This window comes from Doryrhamphus excisus, linkage group LG14 (assembly GCF_037039965.1).
Source record: "Doryrhamphus excisus strain RoL-2023G ecotype Guam linkage group LG14, RoL_Dexc_Guam_v1.1, whole genome shotgun sequence".
NCBI lineage: Eukaryota > Metazoa > Chordata > Actinopteri > Syngnathiformes > Syngnathidae > Doryrhamphus > Doryrhamphus excisus.
In genome coordinates this window covers 13,729,494-13,753,043 of record NC_136370.1, presented here as the reverse complement: position 1 = coordinate 13,753,043, position 23,550 = coordinate 13,729,494, and the positions used below count along the sequence as shown (strand labels likewise).

Below are 23,550 nucleotides of genomic sequence, written 5' to 3'. Positions count from 1 at the left end.
ACAGACTCCACCCTGGACTTATCATTTACACTGCTGTTTGGGTGCAATTTAAACCCATAACACAAAAATGGAGGACACGTGTAATATATCACTGCTGTGACCTGTTTGGGGGATGTCTCAATAGTATCGCATCATATATTTTAAACTGAACAAACTCGTTTTGTATTGATTTGATCAAGAGGAAGTCGTGAAATTGATTTCCTGTTTGGTAGTTTTGTAAGGCAATCTATTGTATGTGCAAAAGTCATTCCTATTTTCATGGCATTTCACAGCAGTCATTTAATGAAACAGGAAATACAATTGACCCGACATACCCCCCCCAACTTACAGTCTATGACCACCAGTTGCGCTAACAATGGCTGATTGAGTAGGAGAAGTTGACATGTCTGGTCAGTAGGTTTTATATTTTTGTCATGTTATTCAATAAATATTAATAGTGAAGTGCTCCATGTGATGTTGTAGAATACTGTAGATGTTTGAAGTTGTCTGAACCCTTAATCACCAACCGTTCTATTTATGCTTGTTACATTTGGCTGAGCACCGACTTTGCAAGAACCTACAGCGTGCAGTAGCTCACCGGTGCAAAATCAGCAATGTAGGTCAGGCGTATTAGTGAAAATGTATTCAAAGACATAGGAACTTACCATATATTATTAGCGACGTGGTATTGATATTGCAGAAAACTGAGAGACATTTCTTGTGTTGGAGTTCCCCTGCAGTGTACCTGCTTGATGGTGCAATGGTAATAATGACATCTCCTGACTGTAGTTCGTAACCACAGCAGGACTTTTCTATAACCTTTTTTTCTCTCTTTTTAAAGCAGTGTCTCCTGAAAGAAATGTTGGACGGTTACATCCCCACTGGAGGCCTAGGTACCAAATGCACCGCCCACCACTACATTGTCTCCTTGTGACTATAGGTTTAAGTGCTATGATATACCTCACACACATATTAAACTCATTTGTTCAATATTCTTGAAGTTTTTACAAATTACGCAATTTAAAAAAAACACATTTAAAGTATAAAATGTATAGGCACTCACCTCTAATGAATAATGAACAGATTCACCTTGTAGCCAGTCACAGCACACAACTGCACGTTCCGAACAATGTCCAACCAAGGGCTTTGAGTTGCCCGCTGATGTTGTGCAAGCTCAATACGACAAATGAACAGCAGCCATGAAGTGAAGTGTGCAGAGGCTGACATCCCATTAGAAAAATTAGCCAGTTTGTTACCAATAAGTAAATGTGCTTTCCATTTTGAGTATGTATTGAGTAAGTATATTCTGTTGGATTCAAATTTTATATATTTTATATCCTCATATTGGGATACACCCTAACAATATCGAGATGTATGTCCATATCCATATCGACCAACCCGACTGTTAAACAGGGCATACACTAACAGAGGTTTCACTGTATAACATACACTAAGCATAATCAACTATAAGAATGCAGCGTAAAGGGAGGTCACGGCAAGTGTTTTCCTTTATTTTTTTGTCTGTTTTGTTATTATATTCTAGTAAGGAGACAAAGAAATAACTCTATATGCTCATTATTGCGTTTTAAACCACCAAAATAAATAATAAAAATGATCACTTGGAACAATACCAGGGTGATGTGCCTGGAGTGCAGGGGTGCCCTCCTCAACCATATACCTGCATCCAGCCTACTTTTGTAGCCTAATTATGAACAATTAAAGTGAATCTCTGATTAGGAAATGTAAATGAGGAGCAATGAGAAAAACACTCATTTAATGATCCGAAGTGCATGAGTAGCGAGGTGAATTATCACAGGATCATGTTAGCGCCTGGAGGACACATGAAACAGAGTGTATTGTTTATGCTTGAAATGACATATAGAAGGGTCAGAGCATGGTGAGATGAAGCCCATCAGAATAAGTGACCCTCATCTTTCATTAGGAGAGCTGCATTAAAAGGGGCTTCTGCAGTCTGTTGTTTCTACAGTGAAGAAAATAAGTATTTGAACACCCTGCTATTTTGCTATTTCTCCCACTTAGAAATCATGGAGGGGTCTGAAATTTTCATCGTAGGTGCATGTCCACTGTGAGAGAGATAAACTAAAAAGAAAAATCCAGAAATCACAATGCATGATTTTTTAACAATTTATTTGTGTGATACAGCTGCAAATAAGTATTTGAACACCTGAGAAAATGAATGTTAATATTTGGTACAGTAGCCTTTGTTTGCTATTACAGAGGTCAAACGTTTCCTGTAGTTTTTCACCAGGTTTGCACACACTGCAGGAGGGATCTTGGCCCACTCCTCCACACAGATCTTCTCTAGATCAGTCAGGTTTCTGGGCTGTCGCTGAGAAACACGGAGTTTGAGCTCCCTCCAAAGATTTTCGATTGGGTTCAGGTCTGGAGACTGGCTGGGCCATGCTAGAACCTTGATATGCTTCTTACGGAGCCACTCCTTGGTTTTCCTGGCTGTGTGCTTCGGGTCGTTGTCGTGTTGGAAGACCCAGCCACGACCCATCTTCAATGCTCTGACAGAGGGAAGGAGGTTGTTCCCCAAAATCTCACAATACACGGCCCCAGTCATCCTCTCTTTAATGCAGTGCACTCGTCCTGTCCCATGTGCAGAAAAACACCCCCAAAGCATGATGCTACCACCCCCATGCTTCACAGTAGGGATGGTGTTCTTCGGATTGTACTCTTCATTCTTCTTCCTCCAAACACGCTTATTGGAATTTTGACCAAAAAGTTCTATTTTGGTCTCATCTGACCATAAAACTTTCTCCCATGACTCCTCTGTATCATCCAAATGGTCATATGCAAACTTAAGACGGGCCTTGACATGTGCTGGTTTAAGCAGGGGAACCTTTCGTGCCATGCATGATTTCACATCATGACGTCTTAGTGTATTACCTACAGTAACCTTGGAAACGGTGGTCCCAGCTCTTTTCAGGTCATTGACCAAGTCCTGTCGTGTAGTTCTGGGCTGATTCCTCACCTTTCTTAGAATCATTGAGACCCCACGAGGTGATATCTTGCATGGGGCTCCACTCCGATTGAGATTGACCGTCATGTTTAGCTTCTTCCATTTTCTAATGATAGCTCCAACAGTGGACCTTTTTTCACCAAGCTGCTTGGTAATTGCTCCGTAGCCCTTTCCAGCCTTGTGGAGGTGTACAATTTTGTCTCTGGTGTCTTTGGACAGCTCTTTGGTCTTCGCCATGTTACAAGTTAAAGTCTTACTGATTGTATGGGGTGGACAGGTGTCTTTATGCAGCTAACGACCTCAAACAGGTGCATCTGATTCAGGATGATACATGGAGTGCAGGTGGACTTCTAATGGGCAGACTAACAGGTCTTTCAGGGTCAGAATTCTAGATGATACACAGGTGTTCAAATACTTATTTGCAGCTGTATCACACAAATAAATTGTTAAAAAATCATGCATTGTGATTTCTGGATTTTTCTTTTTAGTTTATCTCTCTCACAGTGGACATGCACCTACGATGAAAATTTCAGACCCCTCCATGATTTCTAAGTGGGAGAAATAGCAAAATAGCAGGGTGTTCAAATACTTATTTTCTTCACTGTATATGAGCACATCCTTTAACACTGATTGACACCGACCCCATACTTATGAAGGCATATTGCTTAAAGCACCTTTGGGAAGCACACCAACGCTTTTAGCATGCACACTATTCATATCGGGAAAAGTCAGTTCATTCATTGCTAAGATTTCAATAAATATTTTGCACACATAATTCTCAACTGATATGAATTGGAGCACTTGCAATCAGTGCAATAATTGCTCACACTGACAATAGCTGACGTTCTGGTTTATAAAACAGGAACTCCTTGCATAATAATAACCATGCATTGATTTATTTACTTGCTCATGGAGCCCAAATAATCACATCAATCAAACTACATTTCATCTGAAATCCTAGCCAAAAAAATTTGTAAACTTCTGCAGCAATGGCCTCTATCTTATCAGTTTTTTAAATTTATCTTCTTACGCCTCCATCAATCCATCAGTCAATCCATTCATACTCCCCAATAATTTGCACATTTCTATCTACAAAATAATCACAATCGACTTGGTGCCTCCCCCTTTCCTTCTTTAGAGAAAGTAAGACCAGCCACTGGGTCAGATATGTTGACGGGGTTACTGTGTTGACAAGGGTTATGATCAAAACCTGCAAAGTACATTTGCTTACTGAACAGATCAGCAGTTTCGATTAAGAAGACATCAAAGAGAACGCATCACTGTTTTTGGACTATATGGAAGGACTGAAGCTTCAATATTGGGATCTACAGAACACCTACCCACACAGACCAGTCCTTCTCTATGATCTCCATCACCCACTAGGACTCAACCTTGGGGTTATCAGAACCCTCAAGGACAGAGCAGAGAGGATCCTTATGACTGACACAAGGGACAGACGCATGAGGAAGGCTTTTTCTAGCTGTGGGTATCCTAACTTTTTTAATCTGCCAGGAGGAGAAGTGCTACTACACTCGAGCTTGTTTTTAATGCCATGAAATTGACCAACATTACATTTGCGATACTGCAACATGGAACTTTCCACTTTCTAAAGCATTTTTGTGTCTGAGTCTGAAACAAGTAGAGCTGTCAATTATCTGTATCCGTAAGGGAAATCCTCATCATGTTTGTTATGTATTTGTTAGAAATACATTTTATTTGTTTAAAAACACACTGGCTAATATATTCACTGTGATTGACCAGTCACACACAGTGACTGCCCCTGCAGCCAGCAAGTTTGTTTGTATTGTGAATGAAGAGAAAACCCCTAAACACATTTCTCTCAACGGATCCTTGAGATGGAGCTCAACCGTGATTGCCTGATAGTTCCGGACACTGGCAGGTTGATAGCCAGATAGCCTGTCCCATAGACAGCCTAGCAACACACTATGACCTAATCCTACTGCCAATCAAAGATACAGTATAACATGTCTCCGTACAAACACAAATATAAAAAATCTAATACACGTTTTAAGTACTTCCTTCCATTAATTTTGTACTTCTAGCATAATAATTGGGATCCTATTTAGGACAGTTTTAACACTGACATGAAAGAACCCCGCCATAGTCACATAGCCACTTGCATTACCTGGACATAGTAATGGAAAATAAGACGTAATATTGACTAACACGTCAGTAAGCATTGGGGGAGTTCCTTATTGTTGTATTTTTACAACTGGTACTTCCTGCAGTGGCCATTGCCTCATTGATGTAACATTGCTGACACCTAGTTACTAGTGTGACACGTGTCTTTCAGTGTGCTTTCAGAAAGTCTTATATTGAACTTTAGTTCACTTTGAGTCTTTCAATATCTTTTCCGAATGTCTTAGTTTAGTTCATTTTGTCATTTTTATGTTTAACAATGCTTCATTTAAGCCACAATATATACATTTTGCTAGAATGTGCATTTCAGCTGTAGTCAGCTACAAAATGATGATTTATTAATGTGTGAAATTTGAATGTTTATAAATGTTTCACCATTTTAAAGCAGTTAGATATCTTCCCCACAGTTTATGTAGAACGCTGTTGTTGAACCTTGGTGTATATATTAGTAATTAGTAAGCCCTTTGGGGTCAGTAGTAAATGTAACCTACTGTGAAAAAGAGCCTTATTGTGCAACACTAATTACTTAACCATGGTCAAGCTGTAAATAGGACACAACACAACCTTTTACTATGTTTTCTGTCATTAAAGGCAAAACGATGTTTTCTATTCAATTCCTACAAAGTAAATGAGGACAAAAGACATGCACAAACAATGTGAATTGTATTTCACTTGTTGTTATTTAGCCTTGTTAAACCCTCCATAGCCTAGGCCTCCCACCCAGAGCCTCAGTTCTTGTAGAAGACCTCAGGCGATGGCGAACAAGGAGCTTCTGAATGGGCCCTAGACTGGCCTTTGTCTGGCCCTACTGCAGTGTCTCTTTATTTACACAGTCTTTAACGCTGTATGTTTTCTTTCCCTTAATTGCATTGGCCTTTGGTGGCCTCTGGTCAATCAATACCATCTCTCTAATGACATCAGCACCTCAATTCAGTACTGTTTGGCCTTTCCAGGTGATGGTGGTGCTTCATGGGAGAGGACTTTCTGTTTTCTCCATTCACTGACCGCACCACAGCATTGAATTGATTTTTTTTCTACCTCTATAAAACTCTAATCACAGACATATATACAATATATAAGACAACAAGCATGAAGTAAAAAAAACGCTGCCACTTGCATACAATTTTTTCATTAATTTAAGCATAACTCATAACTAGTCATCAGGGGGCAACTTTTCAGATAGATGAGATAAGGGGCTGCATGGTGGCCATGTGGTTAGCACGCAGACCTCACAGCTAGGAGACACAAGTTCAATTCCACCCTCGGCCATCTCTGTGTGGAGTTTGCATGTTCCCCCTGTGCATGTGTAGGTTTTCTCCGGGTACTCCGGTTTCCTCCCACATTCCAAGAGCATGCTAGGTTAATTGGCGACTCCAAATTGTCTATAGGTATGAATGCGAGTGTGAATGGTTGTTTGTCTATATGTGCCCTGTGATTGGCTGGCGACCAGTCCAGGGTGTACCCCGCCTCTCGCCCAAAGACAGCTGGGATAGGCACCCCGTGACCCTCGTGAGGATAAGCGGTAGAAAATGAATGAATGAAAGATGATAAGACATGCATTATGAGGTTATGTAAAAAAGGTCACTTTAAAATGATAAGTGAGTTCCTCATCCAGTGTTTGAATAAATATATATTTGTATACATATATAAACATACACACATGCAAATAAATATTTTTCACAAAAAGTTCACAAATTTGCAGGTTCGTGAATTCTGGTGATTGTGTGAGGATTCACTGTATACTATAAATATTATGGACGACAATTTCTTTGGAACAGCCATTGTTTTGGTCATGACTATGTCCCACAATGCAAAAAGCACGATCCACAAAGTCAAGGTCTCATGTGTTAATCGTGGACAAATGCATGGTGATTGTGGGCAGGGCCCTATGAGTGAACTCTGACCTCACAAATGCGCCTCTAAATAAATTTAAAAACGCTATATGCCTCCACCCACGTCAGTGAAACCATGTATGTATGCACTATGATGCACGTTTGCAGTCTATGGTGTATCTCCCTCTACACTCAGCAGTGTAAATGAGCCGACTGCATGATGAAAGTCTGCTCGATGTGACAATCAGTGTCATCAAAACAATTTTGCTGACCCTCGACACTGGAGATGAGTATGGAATTGACATGCCTTCACCACCACGTTGTGTGTGTTTGTGTGTGCGAGCGCCAAGCACATTCATCATAAGAGCTGCCTCTCCTGTGTCCAATTCAGCGATGATTCTCTAGTGCAGCACCATGGCAATGTTCAGTCAGAGCAGGACGTAATTATCTTTTTGTGTACTTTAATAAGGAGACATCCGAGTGTTCAGATGGCAGGGGCAAACACACTACAAAACTCCCATGCAGTGATATTATCCCCTCCATTGAATGCAATTAAAACATAAATAATTAAATGTCACTATGTAAAGTAACTGGTATGCAAATTTGAGGATTTGCGTTGCGTTGAAGAACACTTTTTTAGATGCCAAATGGGGGCCATTTAAAGTTGACCTTTGGAAATGTTATTTTGAATGCAATGTGATGTCGCTGTTTAATTTGAAGAGGTGCTTATCTCAAAGTCAACATCTTACTTCTGATTTCCTGACGCACACTCAGTCACCATATATTAGGCAGTAGCCAGGCAACCACAAGAGTCGGGACGTAGAAAATGGATGTTTGCAATATGCCAGGCCCAGTGCACTCCTTATTGCTGACCCCGCCTGCCATTTTGTTTCTGGCCTGTGAAGGTGTCACTGATAAACGTTACCTTGTCTCAGCAGGTGTGCCTGGATGGAGGGCCCTGGCGTACGGAGAAGGTCACCAACCCCACAGTGTTTCCCCCTTTTATTTGAATAATGGCCCATTAGGACGGCTTGATGTGCGACGTTAAAGTAGCCGTATGTGTCTCTTAGATAAAAGACATAATTATCTGAAAGAGGGAGGATGTGTTTGTGCACACTTTTCCTCAGCTGGCCTTTGGAGCTCAGAATTGGCGCACACTCTCACCAATAGGTGGCGACAGAGAGGTGCTGGAGGACGTGACAGGCCAGCCATGACACAAACACACAAACACGCACCTCTATGAAAAACACAAACTGGAACATGTTCAGTCTGTCACAGTACAATACCATGAACAACTTTCTAAAAGTATTGCATGACTGTCAAAGTCACACTTTTAAAGTAATTACTTGCTTGCTCGTGATGAATACACTGAACTCAAAGTATCACATGTGTAAACATTCAGCTGCCTTCCTTGTTGTTCTTTTTTGTCAGCACTCGGGTTGCTTTTGCCTCACACGGTTGGAGTTTAAGAGAGACTTGCCATGCAGTCAATGAAATGTGGATAGGACGTTTCAAGTGTTATTTATAAAATCCGAAATGGGTGCCAATTAAAGATGAGTTCTTTATCATTGATTTGCCCTTGAGGGCTTTATGCTTCCATTGCTACCACCTTATAAAAGCTTCCTTTTAATGCAAAGAATAGAAGCCTATTTTCATGACCTCCTCTAATGTACTAGCATCCATCTTCATTGCCTGGAAAAAAGTTTTCACCTCAACACAAAACATGTTAATTGCCATCATGGACATCGTATAAAGAAAATATATGCACGTTGATTATCTAAATATGTTGGCAAGCCATCTGCGAGAGGCCATTGAAATTACTAAATTGTGGTTTCTCCTTTTCGTCTTTCAATTTGAATGCTTTCTTAATCAAAAGGCTTCAGAAATGTGCAGATGGGTAATCCTTGTGTCTGCAAGGAGCAGCCTGGTTCAAGGTGAATGTTTCACACCCCAACATGCCCTCCTGTTTCACTCCATTGTGTCTTTTTAGTTAGATATCCTCATGGCAGTGCACCGCACCCAAACAGGGACTTTTCTGAAACACACGCAGACAACTCATGGATCCAAAAGCAAACTAACCACAAATGTACTGATCGGAAATCTTTGAAACTTTCAAAATCCAAAGACTTTGTTCCCATGTACAACAGGTCGTCAGTCAACAGTAATGCTGATATAATTGTCTAAAGGGGACCTTCACTTTTTTTTGGAAGCAGTTCCCTGCAGTGGGAGAAACAACTAGTTTACAGTGTGCATGCATTTAGTTTAACGTAACATCCACACAAACTTTACAGTCAGTTTTATTGTCATATTAGCTAAACATTCTAGCAAAACTATTTGCAATTTTAAAAGAAATTTTTCCCACTTTCATGAGCATGAAGATTAATAAGAATCAAGCTGGAGGCATTGCATACATACATTTGTGTAATGCAATAAAACCATTATTATATAGTATTTCGCGGTCGTATGTCTACACTAAGGTAAACATATCTGCATGTTTTCGGAGTCTGAATGCAGCACTCATTTTTCAGTAATATATTTTTAAGAAAAGAAAGAGCCTTGAGATATCCCTGTTGTAATTCGACTTGTATTGCCCATGCAGTGCTATTCATATGTATTCTTCCTTCCATATTTTACTTTGGACCAATGCAGAAGGTTAAAGTCGATATCTTAGCAAAGCTTTCAAATGTTCACCAAAGCGAGGACAAGCACTGCCCATCTTGCAAGAACCCGCCCTTGACTCGTACTATGATTTATTGTTTTAAAAGATGGCGCGCTTCAGTCTCCCAAGACGTCCTCCAACTGTGACACCTTGTACTAAGTTCTCTTTTCATAGGCTGACTGTGAAATCAATTCAGCCCAGCACGTCGACAGACCTCCGCTGCACCCTCATTGTAGACGCTTCTCTCTTCACTTCCAGTTCTTATTTACCACATGATGTGCTTCTCCACCCGTTTCAAAAAACCTCTCCAATGGAGATTGTTGAGGCAGTCGTAGCTGTGATTCGATACCGCTCCTCTGCTTTCACCTTGGGAGATGGCCATTGTCCACCGTGTTGAAGCTGACCCGGTGAGGTCACCTTCTTGATTGATTTTAATGCCCTTCCACAGCTTTTAAACAAGAAAGCTGCCTCGTTGCTAGATGGATGCTTCCTGACTCACAGTTTATATGCAGCTTCTATGTGAAAAGGATATGCAGTTTGTCTGTTCCCATCAGACTCATTTAGAAATCAATTATTTTTGGTAACTTCTGCTCTTAAAACATTGGATCTAATAATACCTAGACTCACAGAAATACCAGATTGGCTCTACTTCATTTTTGTGCTTCAAATACCACAAAAAACAACAAAAAGCATCAAATGGATGGAAACAAGGCACCCTAAAAGTAATAACAGCTGTGAAATAGCTGCAGTACATCCAGAATGCTGCTGCTTGAGTCCTGACCGGAACTAGGAAATATGTCCAGTATCCAAGTCTCTGCACTGGCTTCCTTTAAAACTGCTACACGTCTCTTAATGGCCTTGCATGTTAGAGCCACATAAACCATCTCAAGCTCCGAGAAGCTCGGGTAGTGGTCTCCTGCGGGTGCCCAGAGTCAAGACTAAACATGGTTAGGTTGCATTTCAGTTTTATCCTGCCAAAATCTGGAAGTCATCCAGAAGATGTGCGGCAATCCTCAACTCTGAAGTTGATAATGGACTGCCCCCATGTTGCAAGGATCTGTACACAATTCCTGAAAGCTAAAAACATCGCAGTTCTTGCATGGCCCGCATATTCACCATGCATGTCACCCGCCGAGTATGTTTGTGATGCTCTGGGTTAGCTTAGACAGCATTTGAGGAAAATGATGGTCACACCAGTGACCAGTTTTCTGGACTGGGACAAAAATATGGCCGTGGACTTTTTGCTCCAGACTGGCGCACTACAATCCACGCACATGTACTGTGCCAACTCACCCAAGTTATGTCTGTACATACAAAAATGCAATCCCGTAATCACACCATTATAGGAAACAACATCCCTTTACATTCTGGACTCTTGAATAAATAAATGAGAGTGAAATAATTTATTGGTGGAGTCACGGAGCAGCTGGTGTCTCTGGTGAGATCATGGTCACAGGAGATCACAAATCTGGTCTTGAAAAGTAGAGGAATCATGTGGAATAGTTACAAGATTACATGCAAAAAAAAATGAGTGCATGCAATCAGAACTTTGTCAAGATGGCTCAAGTGTGTAAAAGATTCATATAATTATCTGATTTTATTTCTTATTGTAACAGTAGCGTTTTAGTCACGTGAAACTGTTGAAAGGATAACAAGTCGTAAACGCTGACTGACTGTATGCAGCTGTAACATGCTCCCCATGTATTATGTCTAGTAAAGGTCATAGACAGTTAAGCAAGCGTTCAGAGCCTCTTACACAGGAACAAACGACCAACAGGTTAACAACTTACAGACTGAGATCAACACAAACTCCACAAACTAGCAAAATATCAGCAAATAAGTCCAAGCACTCATGGAGTAACAGCTGGGACAGCCAATCAACACGCTTCTCTGCGATCTAAAAAGAAACAGGTTTCAACTCTGTCTTTGCTTCAACTCGAGCAGCCATTTTACACTTGGTTCTTGTGCTTGGCATGTATCAATTTCCATGTAATACAGCATATCAGTAAGGCACAATAATAAAAAATAAATAATTGCCGTCCATCGGCCCATTTGTGGTAGGCCCCACTGGGGAAACTCCAGTTACTCCCAAAGGCCAAACCACCCCTGCCTACAGGTATCTTATTGTTCAGGCTTGTCTCCAATTTGGGTCAATACAGTCATTTGTGTCAGTTCCATTTGATTGTTTCACAATCTGTTACATCTCAAATCATCCCATTGCCATATTTTGGCCAAATGCCTTTCGACATCGATAACAAAAGCCAATCGCCTGTGGCTAGTACTATCACTACAGTATAATGTCTTTCCTGAACTAATGTTGTGGGCATCTTGCTACTCCCATTTTCTTTCACAGTGCACAGGCATGCTAAAACAAAAACATGCCATCCGCCGTGTGGAATTTAACTACCAACACATGTCACAAAAACTATCTTGCATTGTTTAAGCATTGTTAAAAAGCTTTCACTTAGTACGGCATTTAAAGAACAAACACCTGACACAGCATGGCGAGTTTTTAAGGCACATGGTGTGATCATTCGTCAAACGGCAGCTAACGAAGACACTCTCCTGTACGTGCGTGAAGGCTAAGCTAATGTACCAAAAAATAATTGAATTCACCGGACGAGATGACCAGCCTTTCTCAGTCGTGGAAGACATAGGGTTTGACGACTGCTAGAGATCGACCAATCGACTCTCACATCAAAAATCTCCTTAAAGGCGATGTCTCATCCTCTGTAAGTTTCACAAGTGAAATATATTATCCTCAAAAAATACGTTTTTGTCTACATTAAGGTGATTTATGGTTTCTTTTTCATATCATATGACCTGTAGCATTCATCATAAATAAATAGAAAAGTGTATAATTTATCCATATGAATGGTATTGGCCGAGTTCAGTCCCGGATGATCGGAATCGGCAGCATAAAACCATAATCGGAGCATCCCGAGTCCAAATGAGTCCTGGTCCTAGTGTTTGTGAATCTTACCCATAAAAATCCCAAACGATAGTTACAGTTTCCACCCCTGCAGGATTATACAAAAACACAAGTGGTTTACATGAAACTTTTTGGGCATGAACCCACCAACTGCATCAATGCCCATGGGAATTTATTTTCTATCCTTGCCATTTGCTCTCAATGGAAACCTTTGTTTTGATATGCAGGCCAAAATGGTCCCTTCTCTTAGAGGCCTGCACTACTGAGTGCCTTTAAGAATTAATGAATGAAAAGATATTTTTGTTGATATAATGTATTCCCAAAGCGAGTGTACAAAGACATAGCCTTGAGCCCATACACTTGCCTAACACTCGCGCATTTTACAGTGAGAAATATGTATTCAAGTTAACAGTCGTTTGTCAAGTATACAAAACGTCCATAAATGTAACATTTTGATAGAAATAGCTGACATTTCCCGAGTGTTCGTGGAACTAATTACACGCTACAGTACACTTCTTTCACATAGCTCTTTTTGGTCCCCCTTTTTCTCCTGCCTCTCTAGCAGGTAACGTCGGTTCAAAAATGTTCCTCACATTCACAATGCGCCGTTGTCATGGAAGACATAATACTCAACTGATGTGAAGCATTTCTTGAACAACAGCTCATCTCCTCTACTGTGCTTCACTGCTCTTGAAGGTCTAAAAACACCCATTCACTCATGCCTTAACAGTGAAAGCTCAGTGATCTAATGCTAAAACCTCTAAGTGCACGCATTTGTGGAGGAAAAATTGCTAAACCTTTCAAATGGATAGAGCTGGCTATCATTGTGTGCGAGTCTCTAAGCATACAAGTGAGCCCTCAGGTTTAATTAAACTTTTTTTCTTTTTTAAAAAGTGTATCTTCCATGAAAATCATCCCAGGCTCCTTGAGAAGCTCCTCCGCTTTTCTCTCGAGTGGTCGATACATTAAAACTTGAACTGATTGATTTCGGGAAGCAGTGCCATCAGTGTCCTCACACAGCCATTAACTATATTTGAAGTATGGTCGTCGTCAAGCTTTAGGCCAGGGATTGATAATAGCTTGACCGCCACGGCCTATCTTATCCATCCTTTTTTCAGAAGGTCTTGTATTTAGTACCCGGAGCACTTGTGGCACATCTCAAACAGCACAAGAGTATTCTCAGAGTGGATGAGTGGAATGCTATTTCCCCCATTGGTGTGAAGCTCATGAATACATTCCATCTCTAACTACTTGCCTTAATGTGGGATTTCAAATGAGGTGTGAGGCCAATTTATTTATTTGTATTCTCAGGGTCTTAGCGTCACCCTTGAACACAGCGATGGCAGGGAGGATAATCTCACTCTTTCATCAACAAAGTGGCCCTGCAAAAAAAAAAAAAAAAAAACTACGTCGGTAATGTATTCACTATTGATTGATGGTCACTCTTGCAACACCAGGCAACGCCGTTATTATCATGCACGGATTCCAGGCTGGCCACAATAAAATCATTGTCTTGATTTAGCTTCTACACCCCTGAAAGGTGTCATGATAGCACAACCGGTGTTTGCCTCACATTGCTTTATTCCTCAACAATTACCAGCATGCCTTGTGTGCTTCTTTTACGCCAAGCTCTGATGCAGGAGATGGTGTTTTGTATCAAAGAAAAGTGTGCATGCAACAAGTGGAAATGATGAGCCATCTGGACACACAGAGAAGTAGATGTAGTAAAACAGGTGTCCAAACTTTTTCTATTTATGGTCAAATACTGAAAAATCTAAGGATTTTGGGGCTTTTTTTTCTTTTGTTTTGACATCAAAACCAACCCATGCAAATATGCTTATATTGAAATGATATCAATTCAAGTTATAAAGAGCCTGCATGTCAGCTTTTGTTATGTGGCAAAGCTTATTAGTGTAATTAGTATTAAGGTTTTGACTATTTTTTGTTAAATTGCACCATTTTTGTCTGTTTTTACAACTTTTATTGTTGTTTTTTTGTGATAATTTCTTGTTTAATTGCATTTGGCCAATAAATAAAAGGTCACAAACAGCCTCCGGACCACACTTTGGACACCCCTGTAGTAAACATTTTAAATTTGAATAGTACTAATCTTAATGTAGTTGAATTACTCAAAAATGTTCATTCATTTTAAGTAAAAGTATCAGAAGAAGGTGTTACTGTTATCATTGTGGTTATCATAGATTATTTATACCTTGCTCAATCAAACACAAAAGGTATTACTTTGTTTTTACAACTTTTATTGTTGTTTTTTGTTATCATTTCTTGTTTAATTGCATTTGGCCAGTAAATAAAAGGTCACAAAACAGCCTCCGGACCACACTTTGGACACCCCTGTAGTAAATATTTTAGATTTGAGTAGTACTAATCTTAATGTAGTTGCATTACTCAAAAATGTTTATTCATTTTGAGTAAAAGTGTCAGAAGAAGGTGTTACTGTCATTATTGTGGTTAGTCATTTTATCATAGATTATTTATACCTTGCTCAATCAAACACAAAATGTATTAATTTATTTCAGAACTGAAAGTTTTCATAATTGTTATATGTATTTAAATTTGTTATTGTCCTTCTCATTGATGCTGTTGTGAATATTTGTTTAATCAGAATACTTGAGCAATTTATTTATGAATATTATATTGTTATTATGTGAAAAATGAGGATATTTCAGCAACAAAAGGTTCAGCATAATATAGGCCGCCTTGCAGAGCATAATGATTGTGGATTGGTGTGACGGCCATTGGCGGTCATCAATCATTGTAACAGGGTATCTAATGTAAACGTGGCTGTGGACAGGATAACATGCCACATCTGCTCTTCCCTCGGCGTTGTTTCTTGGTTACCGAGCCATTTATTAGCGAGCCCTATATATGTGAGGAATAATGGCAATGGGTGTGAAGACCAAGCTGTAGCATGCGTATATTTCTCCAAATGTAACATTATTCGCATATACATTATGTATATATGTTAGTTACTTGCAAATGCCTTCCAAAAAAAAAAAAAAAAACACACAAAAACTAGAAAGAAACCAAATATGCATGCTGGGTTGCTGTGTTTGCGCATGAGTCAAATTTATGGCCCCGATGGACATATGGCCAATATTTTGTCTCATACGTCATAGCAGGGAAAACAAACATTGCGCAATGTAAGCGAGTCAGAAGGAGTAGAGCCTCTTGGCCGGCTATGCAAACGCTCTTGGACAATACGAGAAGAGGAGCACTTGCTTTCAGGGTATATAAACCACATCAGGCTTATCTGTGCACGCACTCCTGACTCCCATTTTGGAGATATTTCATGAACCCTGCACACGCTTGTCTTGACGCAGCCAAGACATCCACAACCCAACCCCCCCTAAAGCCCCTCTGATCTAAAAAGGTAAGCATGCACTTTGCACATCTTCCCACACTTGGCTGCATGGACTTCTGTTTTGGCGCACATGTAAATTCTTAGTCTTAGACTGCTTGGAAGTAGTCAGAACACTAGAATAAAATAAGCTATAAAAATATAAAATACAATCATATATTCATATTACAAAGTCTGAGTTGTAGTATTTATACATGTCTATTACCGGTTGTCCAAAAGTTGTCCTTATTTGGCTAGAGCACCCCCCTGTTGTTTCTCCAAAGTGCCAGTAGGGACCGCTAGAGCTCTACAGATGTCAACAGATGTTAGCGTTATTGCAGCACTCACTAACAGGCTGTCTACGGGCGAGACAGATTGTGTTTATATACTTGTTTGTGCACACCTATTTACTGATTTATCCGAAGAAATCTTACACACCTCGTTGTGATTATAAAATACTAAACATTAAGCAATTCGTCACACACACATATATATATTTATATATATATATAGAGAGAGAGAGAGTAAAATGGGAAAGAAATCCACCGTTACAAATAAACTAGTGCTTTAACAAATGAAGTCATCCTCTGGGGGCAGCCGTAATCTCACCGTGACATGTTTAATTATCACACCAATAGAGACGAATAAAGACTTTCCTATTTGCCCGGAAGTGGTGGATTGTGTGTTTTTTTTTTAATGATTTCTGCCCTCAAGGTACATGACCACAAGCTACGGCTTAAATAAAGCAGAATACGAGATGTTAGTCTTTAATCATAGAGGAGGGAAATCGGGTTTGTCACATTTATCATAGGTGCCCTGAGGCGGGAATGGTCACCTTTATCAAAGCCAACGTCTCTCCTCCTAAAGCGTCCAAAAAAACGCGCTGAAATTCGGCGATTAAGATTAAGAGGAATGGGAAGGGGGGGGGGGTGATCAACGTCATTATGCATTCTTACGTGTGCATTCAATCGAAAGATGTATTTAATCAAGAATATTAAACGCTATTTCTTTTGTTATTAGGGAACAATCGTGTGCATGCATTTTTTAGGGGGGGATTATAATTAATCAGACTGGAGGTTTTGGGGAGGATCGATGCAAAAAAAATGACTTGGTTGTTGGAGTTAACTTGGCTGGAAATGCAAATTATCATGTGCGTTTATGCAGAATTTTTAAAAATTGGTTTATTCCTTAATTACATATATAGCTTGCTGATGTATTTGTGTTTTTACTGTATTATTTGGTATGTCATGTCTGGAGATTTTAGTGTAAACTCAAATAACCAGCAGCTGTCCTTTCAATCCTGCATGGTGAATCTGCAGCATGGAGGCCCTTCTTTATCTCACTTTCGCTTTCACACACACACACACACACACACACACACGGTTCAGGGGCTGGGGGTGTCAGCGAGAAAGAAAACTGCGATGCTTAAACCTTAAGAACAATTTAAAAACTATTTATTTAATGGATGCATTAATTGTAACAATATTTTATACTACACCACATCATGTCATGTTTATTCATCACAATTTCCACTTTTGAATAAATGCATTATTTGGATTTTTTTTGTCTTTGTGCGTATAAAATAAAAGTAAGAATAGGTAAAGTCCTTCCGTGAGTAAAAAGGCAAAGTGGAGTGTTTGAACTACCTGTTAAAGTAAACAGGTAAACACAGCCAGATAGGCTCTCCAAGTGGATAAGTCCACTTAGCCTACATGTGCACTTTTACCTCATCGTGGACAACCCTCATGAGACTGATCAAACATGCCCCCCTCTCCCAAAAAAAAAAAAATGGTCCGAGTCTGCAGCAAACTTGACACCCCCTTGTCACGGTGCCACAGGCACCAAAAGCAAATCTCCGTGACACGGACCATAAGCCTCTGTGGTCGAGTCTGATCTGGCTCAGCACACTTTTGGGGTGGAAGAAGTAACGGTCCTGTAAGGGCCCATATATAGGGGATGCTCCCGGTGTGGTTCCATGCAGCTGGGCCCTTCTCGGCACTGTCAAAATCTCGCAGGGTGTCTGCCGTGGACACCCTGTTTCCCCCCCTCCCTCCCTTCCTCCCTGACATGGCGGATTTAGCTGGGTGCAGCATTACTTGGTGGATCAGGTCAGTAACCTTTCCCTCCCTTATATGAGGGGGGGATCAGATCCGGCTCTAGGTTGTCCATGTAACCAGCTGAATGGAGTCTTTGTGGGATGAATTCTAGCACATTTTGTTGTCATATGAGGTCTGCATATCAGGTATATTTCTCAGTGAGGACTACATTTTATATACAGTATAAATATTAATTGCATTCAAAATGAAACGTCATTAATTGTGTGTGACATTTTATTCTAGAACGTTCCCCAACCTTATAATAAGATGGGCCTGTCAAAATGCCAAACAACACAAACTGAACACATTTTCTAATGAGGAAAATATAAAAACATATGAATTATTCTAAGTGTTGACATGTTAAGCACGTGGGGAGAATGAGCTATCATTAATTGTTAAGATTCAGAGAAGAAGGGGGGGGGGGTGGAAATTAAATAATCTTGACTCATATCCTTTTCGGATATGATAAATTGTCCAAGTGTAAACGTGACGTTAAGTGTGTTTTTTTTATGAAATACAGTATTTTCTATAATAATGTGTTCTGAATATATTCTGCTGTTGTGTGTCCCTGGCTGGAGGACTTTCCTTAATATTGTGGAAGGATCCAAGGGATGAATGAAGAGATAGTCCATTGAAAGCAGTTGAATGCCATGACAACTAGAACAACCTCAGATTTATTCCAAACAAGTTAGAAAGCATTGTGCCCTGGGCGTCAATCATCTATTATTTGGGGGGCCTGAAATAAATGCAAAAACTGCTGCATCACAAAAGCTTCCAACAGGAGCCGGACATTTGTCTACATTTCCCCTATTGTCTGCAGCTTAGCAATCGGTTTGTATTTGTGTTTGCCCGGGTCCGACCACCCAAGATGCGTCGGAGACTTGCTCAAAAACGTGAAACATTGTCACCCACATCACATACTGGATGGCGGGCAGAGGGAAGGAGAGCGTCAGGCAAAGTCTTGGAGGGGAGGAAAATAAACTACGAAACAATGATAATGGGCTTTTTCTGCACGAATTGATTTTTTTAAAGCAAGTTTAGGCGCTTTAAACACAAAACCAATATTAGGATGTGGAGCAGATTGGGAAGATAGAATGGTTTGCAATTAATTAAATACAAGTATTATCAAACTGCTTTATAAAAATATATTCTGTGCACTAAATCTTACAGAAATTATGATTAATAATAATAATTGTGAGCATTTAGGCTGCTTAGCAGTACTTTGAGTTTTGGAACAAACAAAGTCCTGCTTGAGCCTCTTGTCCTTAAGCCTTGGCCAAAATATTGACTCAGAAGGTTTACATAAATTAGCCCCTATGTACAAAGCCTACCTACGTGACACAAAACACACAAAAATGCAGCTCAATTCAAACAAATAATAACGTTATGTAGGGAAATGATTGTTGAAATGTGCTTTTCTTAGAGTATAGTGAGTGTTAAAGCTACTTGGAGGTTCTTTGTATGTAAATAGGGAGTAAAAAAAAAAAAGGCCCTCCCAGTCTTTGTAATTAATTGACACGTTATACCACTCATCATGCTCTGAAGCACCAATGGTAGAGGCTCGGATCTCCCCAAAACCCACAATTTCACATCTGCAAACACTGTCTTCATCCACTTGACTCCTAAGACCCGCCCACACGTGGCCAACCTTTGGCGTGTTTTTATGCTTTTTTTTTCCACTTGCAGGTTCATGCGTTGAGACCAAACCTTATATGGACGGATCGAACAAGGTAATGGCTTATTTGCCTCCTGCACCCCAGCACCAGCACTGTATCCATGAGCCGCGTATATAGCACTTGAGCCACTTTGGCATCCTTCCTGGACTCAAGCAGAGACCGAACCACAAGCTACTTTCTGCAGGCGATGCATGCATACACGGCGGCTGCTCCTGTACTTTCCCCTTAAACTATCAGCTCTGCTTCTTGTTTTTTCTTTCTGTGTGTGTGTGTGTGTGTCTCCCCCCACAAAAATAGCGGATTGTCCGAGAGAAAAGGTGCTGCAACTTTTTTTTTTCTCGCCTCCCCACCAGAATATGTCGTTGACCAACACAAAGACGGGCTTCTCTGTAAAGGACATTTTGGACCTTCCGGACACAAATGACGAAGAAGGATCTATCACCGGAGCGGAGGAGGACACGGAGGGTTCGGAGAGCACCTCCACAACGAAAAGCACTGGAGTTTTGGTGAAAAGTCCACTGGAAAACGTGCAGAACTTGCCTTTAAAGAACCCGTTTTATGACTCGAGTGACAATCCCTACACGCGATGGCTCGCCACTACGGACAGTATTCAATATTCATGTAAGTAGAATCTTTAAGAATTTGTCCTTTTTGTGATGTGTTTGTGGCTGGCATGCATCCACGCAGATGTTGATGCCGCATTTCCATGCACGGATGCTTTGTATTGTGCTTTACCATTGCCATTTTATTGTTATTTTTGGGAATTTTAATTTGATTTCTCAATTATAGTGGGCACACGGTTCGCATTTGAATGCTTCACCGACTCCCCATTTTTGGCTGCTGTCACTGCATGCAAAAACGTGTTGATTCTCACTATTTTCTGCTTTAAATGTCTGTTTTTAATGATGTGTGAAAGTTTGAAGTGTCTTTTTTGGAACCGAGCATAACATCTTGACAGTGTTCCTCCCCTTTCTCGCCGCCGCAGTGCACGGCCTCTCCGCCGGCTCCCAGGACTCGGCCAAGTCTCCGGAGCCATCCGCGGACGACGAATCGCCGGACAACGACAAGGAAACGTCCAGCAGCGGTGGGAGCGACTCCGGCAAGAAGCGCAAAAGACGGGTGCTGTTCTCCAAGGCGCAGACCTACGAGCTGGAGCGCCGCTTCCGACAACAGAGGTATCTGTCAGCCCCGGAGAGGGAGCACCTCGCCAGCCTGATCCGCCTCACCCCGACCCAAGTGAAGATCTGGTTCCAGAACCACCGGTATAAGATGAAGCGAGCCCGGGCCGAGAAAGGTATGGAAGTGAGCCATCTCCCTTCTCCTAGGCGGGTGGCCGTGCCCGTCTTAGTCAGGGATGGGAAGCCCTGTCACACCCTTAAAGCTCAGGACTTGGCGGCCACTTTTCAGGCCGGGATCCCGTTCTCGGCGTATGGCGCTCAGTCGCTCCAACACATGCAGTATAATGCGCAGTACAGCGCCACGGCCACGCCGCACTTCCCTACGGCGCACCACTTGGTGCAAACGCAACAGTGGACTTGGTGAGGGACGCGATATAGAGACTTGTCTTTGGGAAGGTTTCACCCCACACATACACACGCACACGCAAGAAAGGGAAAGCGCACACGCACACACAATACACGCACACACTCACACACAAAAGACTTCATTTTTGCAGCATATACAGTACATAGTACCGTTTTTATTCGGGGCTCATGTGTGCACCGTGTTTACATGTTTTCGTTAAGAGAACTGGCTCCAAAAAAACTCTTGTCCCTTATAGATTTTATTGAGAATGTCAATGCTCTTCTTGTGAATTTTTTTTTTGTAAAAAGTATGTTGTGTGTTGGTTGTAGATATATTTTCTTTCCCACCCCCCTCGTGTTATTATCAGCACGTACGAACCACTTTATAATTATAGAAATGTTCATTTCTTGCTTCTTTTATGGACCGAAAAATATTTATGGCCATGAATAAACACTGGCAACTTTTCAGATATTTCTATCTTATTTTGTTTTATTTAATGTACATTTTTTGGTGCCAAAATGCATTAGTGCGTTATTTAAAAAAAACAATCAAATTCGCTACTTTTTTTGTAATTAAATACATCTAAACGTGCAGACAAAACACTATTGTGACACAGCACAATAGTTGAAGTAAATTTAATCCAGGGGAATATTTCCCCTAAATCTAAACACCTCACTAATAAAGCCTGAAGTCACTTGTGAAATGGGAGCAAAATCCACTCACTTAATAGAAGTGGGCTTCTCCACACAAGAAGCTTTTATGTCAAAAGCTCTCCTTTTTGTCAGCTTCTGCACAGCCACTCCCTGGCCTTGTGCACAAAGTATTTCCACGCAGTGACTGCAGTGTTATCTTTGTTAAAAGGCGGATAACTTGCAAACCAGAGACGAAATAAATCAATAACATTAACCACAACACAACCAAGGAGAAAAACAGCTTTCTAAACACACTTAATACAAATAATCTGAGAAATGTTATTCCCTGTTAAACACAATTTGCACCATTACTGGCTATGCAGAACAAGCACAAATGATTCCCAAATGAGCACACTGACTTCAGTCAATATAACCTTGTAGAGTTAAAAAAAAAATCTATGCATTTTGTTTGGCCTGGCTCAAAAAAAAATGTCCCAACAGATGTTAGAGCCGCCCCTATCATCACTGAACAAACAGCTCAATTGGACAGATTTGCTAATTATTTACAGAACCGGGTCTCAAGGGGGCTACTGCTTTTTGCAGGGTTTGTTCCAACACAGGATGAGCTTGTAAGGTTAAACAATTCACATTTGATGGAGACGTGTGTGGGTTTTTTTTGCAGAATAGTCTACTTTTGAATAGAACAAATTGGCCAGGTGTGATAAAATTCAGTGGACTCTATCATTGCACAATACAGTACAAGACTCAACCCGGAGACAAAAGCCTAGGCTGGGTTCTGCTGGATGTTGGAGGCGTTTATGTTACCAAGCAGCGGCACTGGCATGCAGACAGTGGAAAAAAAGGAAAGTGTGTCAGAGTTTGTTGGTGCTGTTCAGAGTCAGGGAGATGTATCTTTGGGCTTTTTGTCCCGCCTGTCACTCGGTGTCATTGTGATCTTTTACTACACACGTTGCATCCCCATATGGGCAGCTGGGCTCGGACAAGGAGTGGAAAAAAAAAAAAAAAAAAAGGAGATCTTTCACAAAACCCAAATTGTGCCACGCTTTCAAGTAAAGCATTGTTGTCTCTGAAAGAAAAACGAATTAAAAATTCGTGCTATATCTATTCTGGTCCAAAAAAAGAAGCTCTATTCACAGATAACAGGGAGTCCTTCTTCCTTGATAGAGCTATGCCAACAAGAGCCCTCTCATTTCGCCTCTGCCTCCATCCTCCCGTTTGACAAAAGTCAAAGGCGGGTAATTGTCTGCCCAGAAAAAGCGTGCAACACAGCGCAAAAACTATTTTTAAAAACCGGACTCTGGTTCTTCCATGTTTGCCTTTGCTCTTAGCCGCCGGAATTCGACTTATTTCTACAATACAAAAGCTACAACAGCCGAGGAAAAAACATGCGGAATGAAATGGTTTTTTTTTTGGGAGTGATTTATTTTGTTTGCAAAAAATCTATATACAAACTACATATTTGACGCATGTAACAAAATGACGTTATACCTAATATTAAACTATACGTCTATTGCATGCACGGTTCATAAACATAACTGAAGAGGCTTTGATGAGGGCTCTAACATCCTTATTTATTTATTCTGATATTATTCTACATACATTAAAATAAACAACTCCTACCCGGGTTGTTATGTACATATACATATATACATATACATATATAGAACAATGGTTTTATTGAATGTTCATTTCTTA

General features: G+C 40.6%; 1 protein-coding gene across 3 annotated transcripts; it reads left to right on the top strand.

Annotated features, from left to right (window-relative positions):
* The first annotated feature begins 15,849 nt into the window (after nt 1–15,849).
* Nucleotides 15,850–21,673, top strand: nkx2.2a (NK2 homeobox 2a). Of its 3 annotated transcripts, XM_058090933.2 has the most exons (4): nt 15,850–15,939; nt 19,689–19,732; nt 20,032–20,299; nt 20,637–21,673. In XM_058090933.2, the coding sequence occupies exons 2-4, from the start codon at nt 19,715–19,717 to the stop codon at nt 21,218–21,220; spliced, it is 870 nt and encodes a 289-aa protein (XP_057946916.1). In that variant the 5' UTR covers nt 15,850–15,939; nt 19,689–19,714; the 3' UTR covers nt 21,221–21,673. The 3 variants fall into 3 exon arrangements, with proteins under 3 accessions (XP_057946916.1, XP_078652349.1, XP_078652350.1); XM_078796223.1 differs by lacking the exon at nt 15,850–15,939 and having other exon boundaries at nt 19,586–20,299; XM_078796224.1 differs by lacking the exon at nt 15,850–15,939 and having other exon boundaries at nt 19,594–20,299; nt 20,664–21,673.
* Nucleotides 21,674–23,550: the final 1,877 nt, after the last annotated feature.

Bases quoted from the DNA above. Each gene is read 5' to 3' on its own strand.
- nkx2.2a (XM_078796223.1), top strand. From the start codon at position 19,870: ATGCATACACGGCGGCTGCTCCTGTACTTTCCCCTTAAACTATCAGCT. The intron at 20,300-20,636 runs GTAAGTAGAATC...ACATCTTGACAG, and splicing joins GGACAGTATTCAATATTCAT to TGTTCCTCCCCTTTCTCGCC.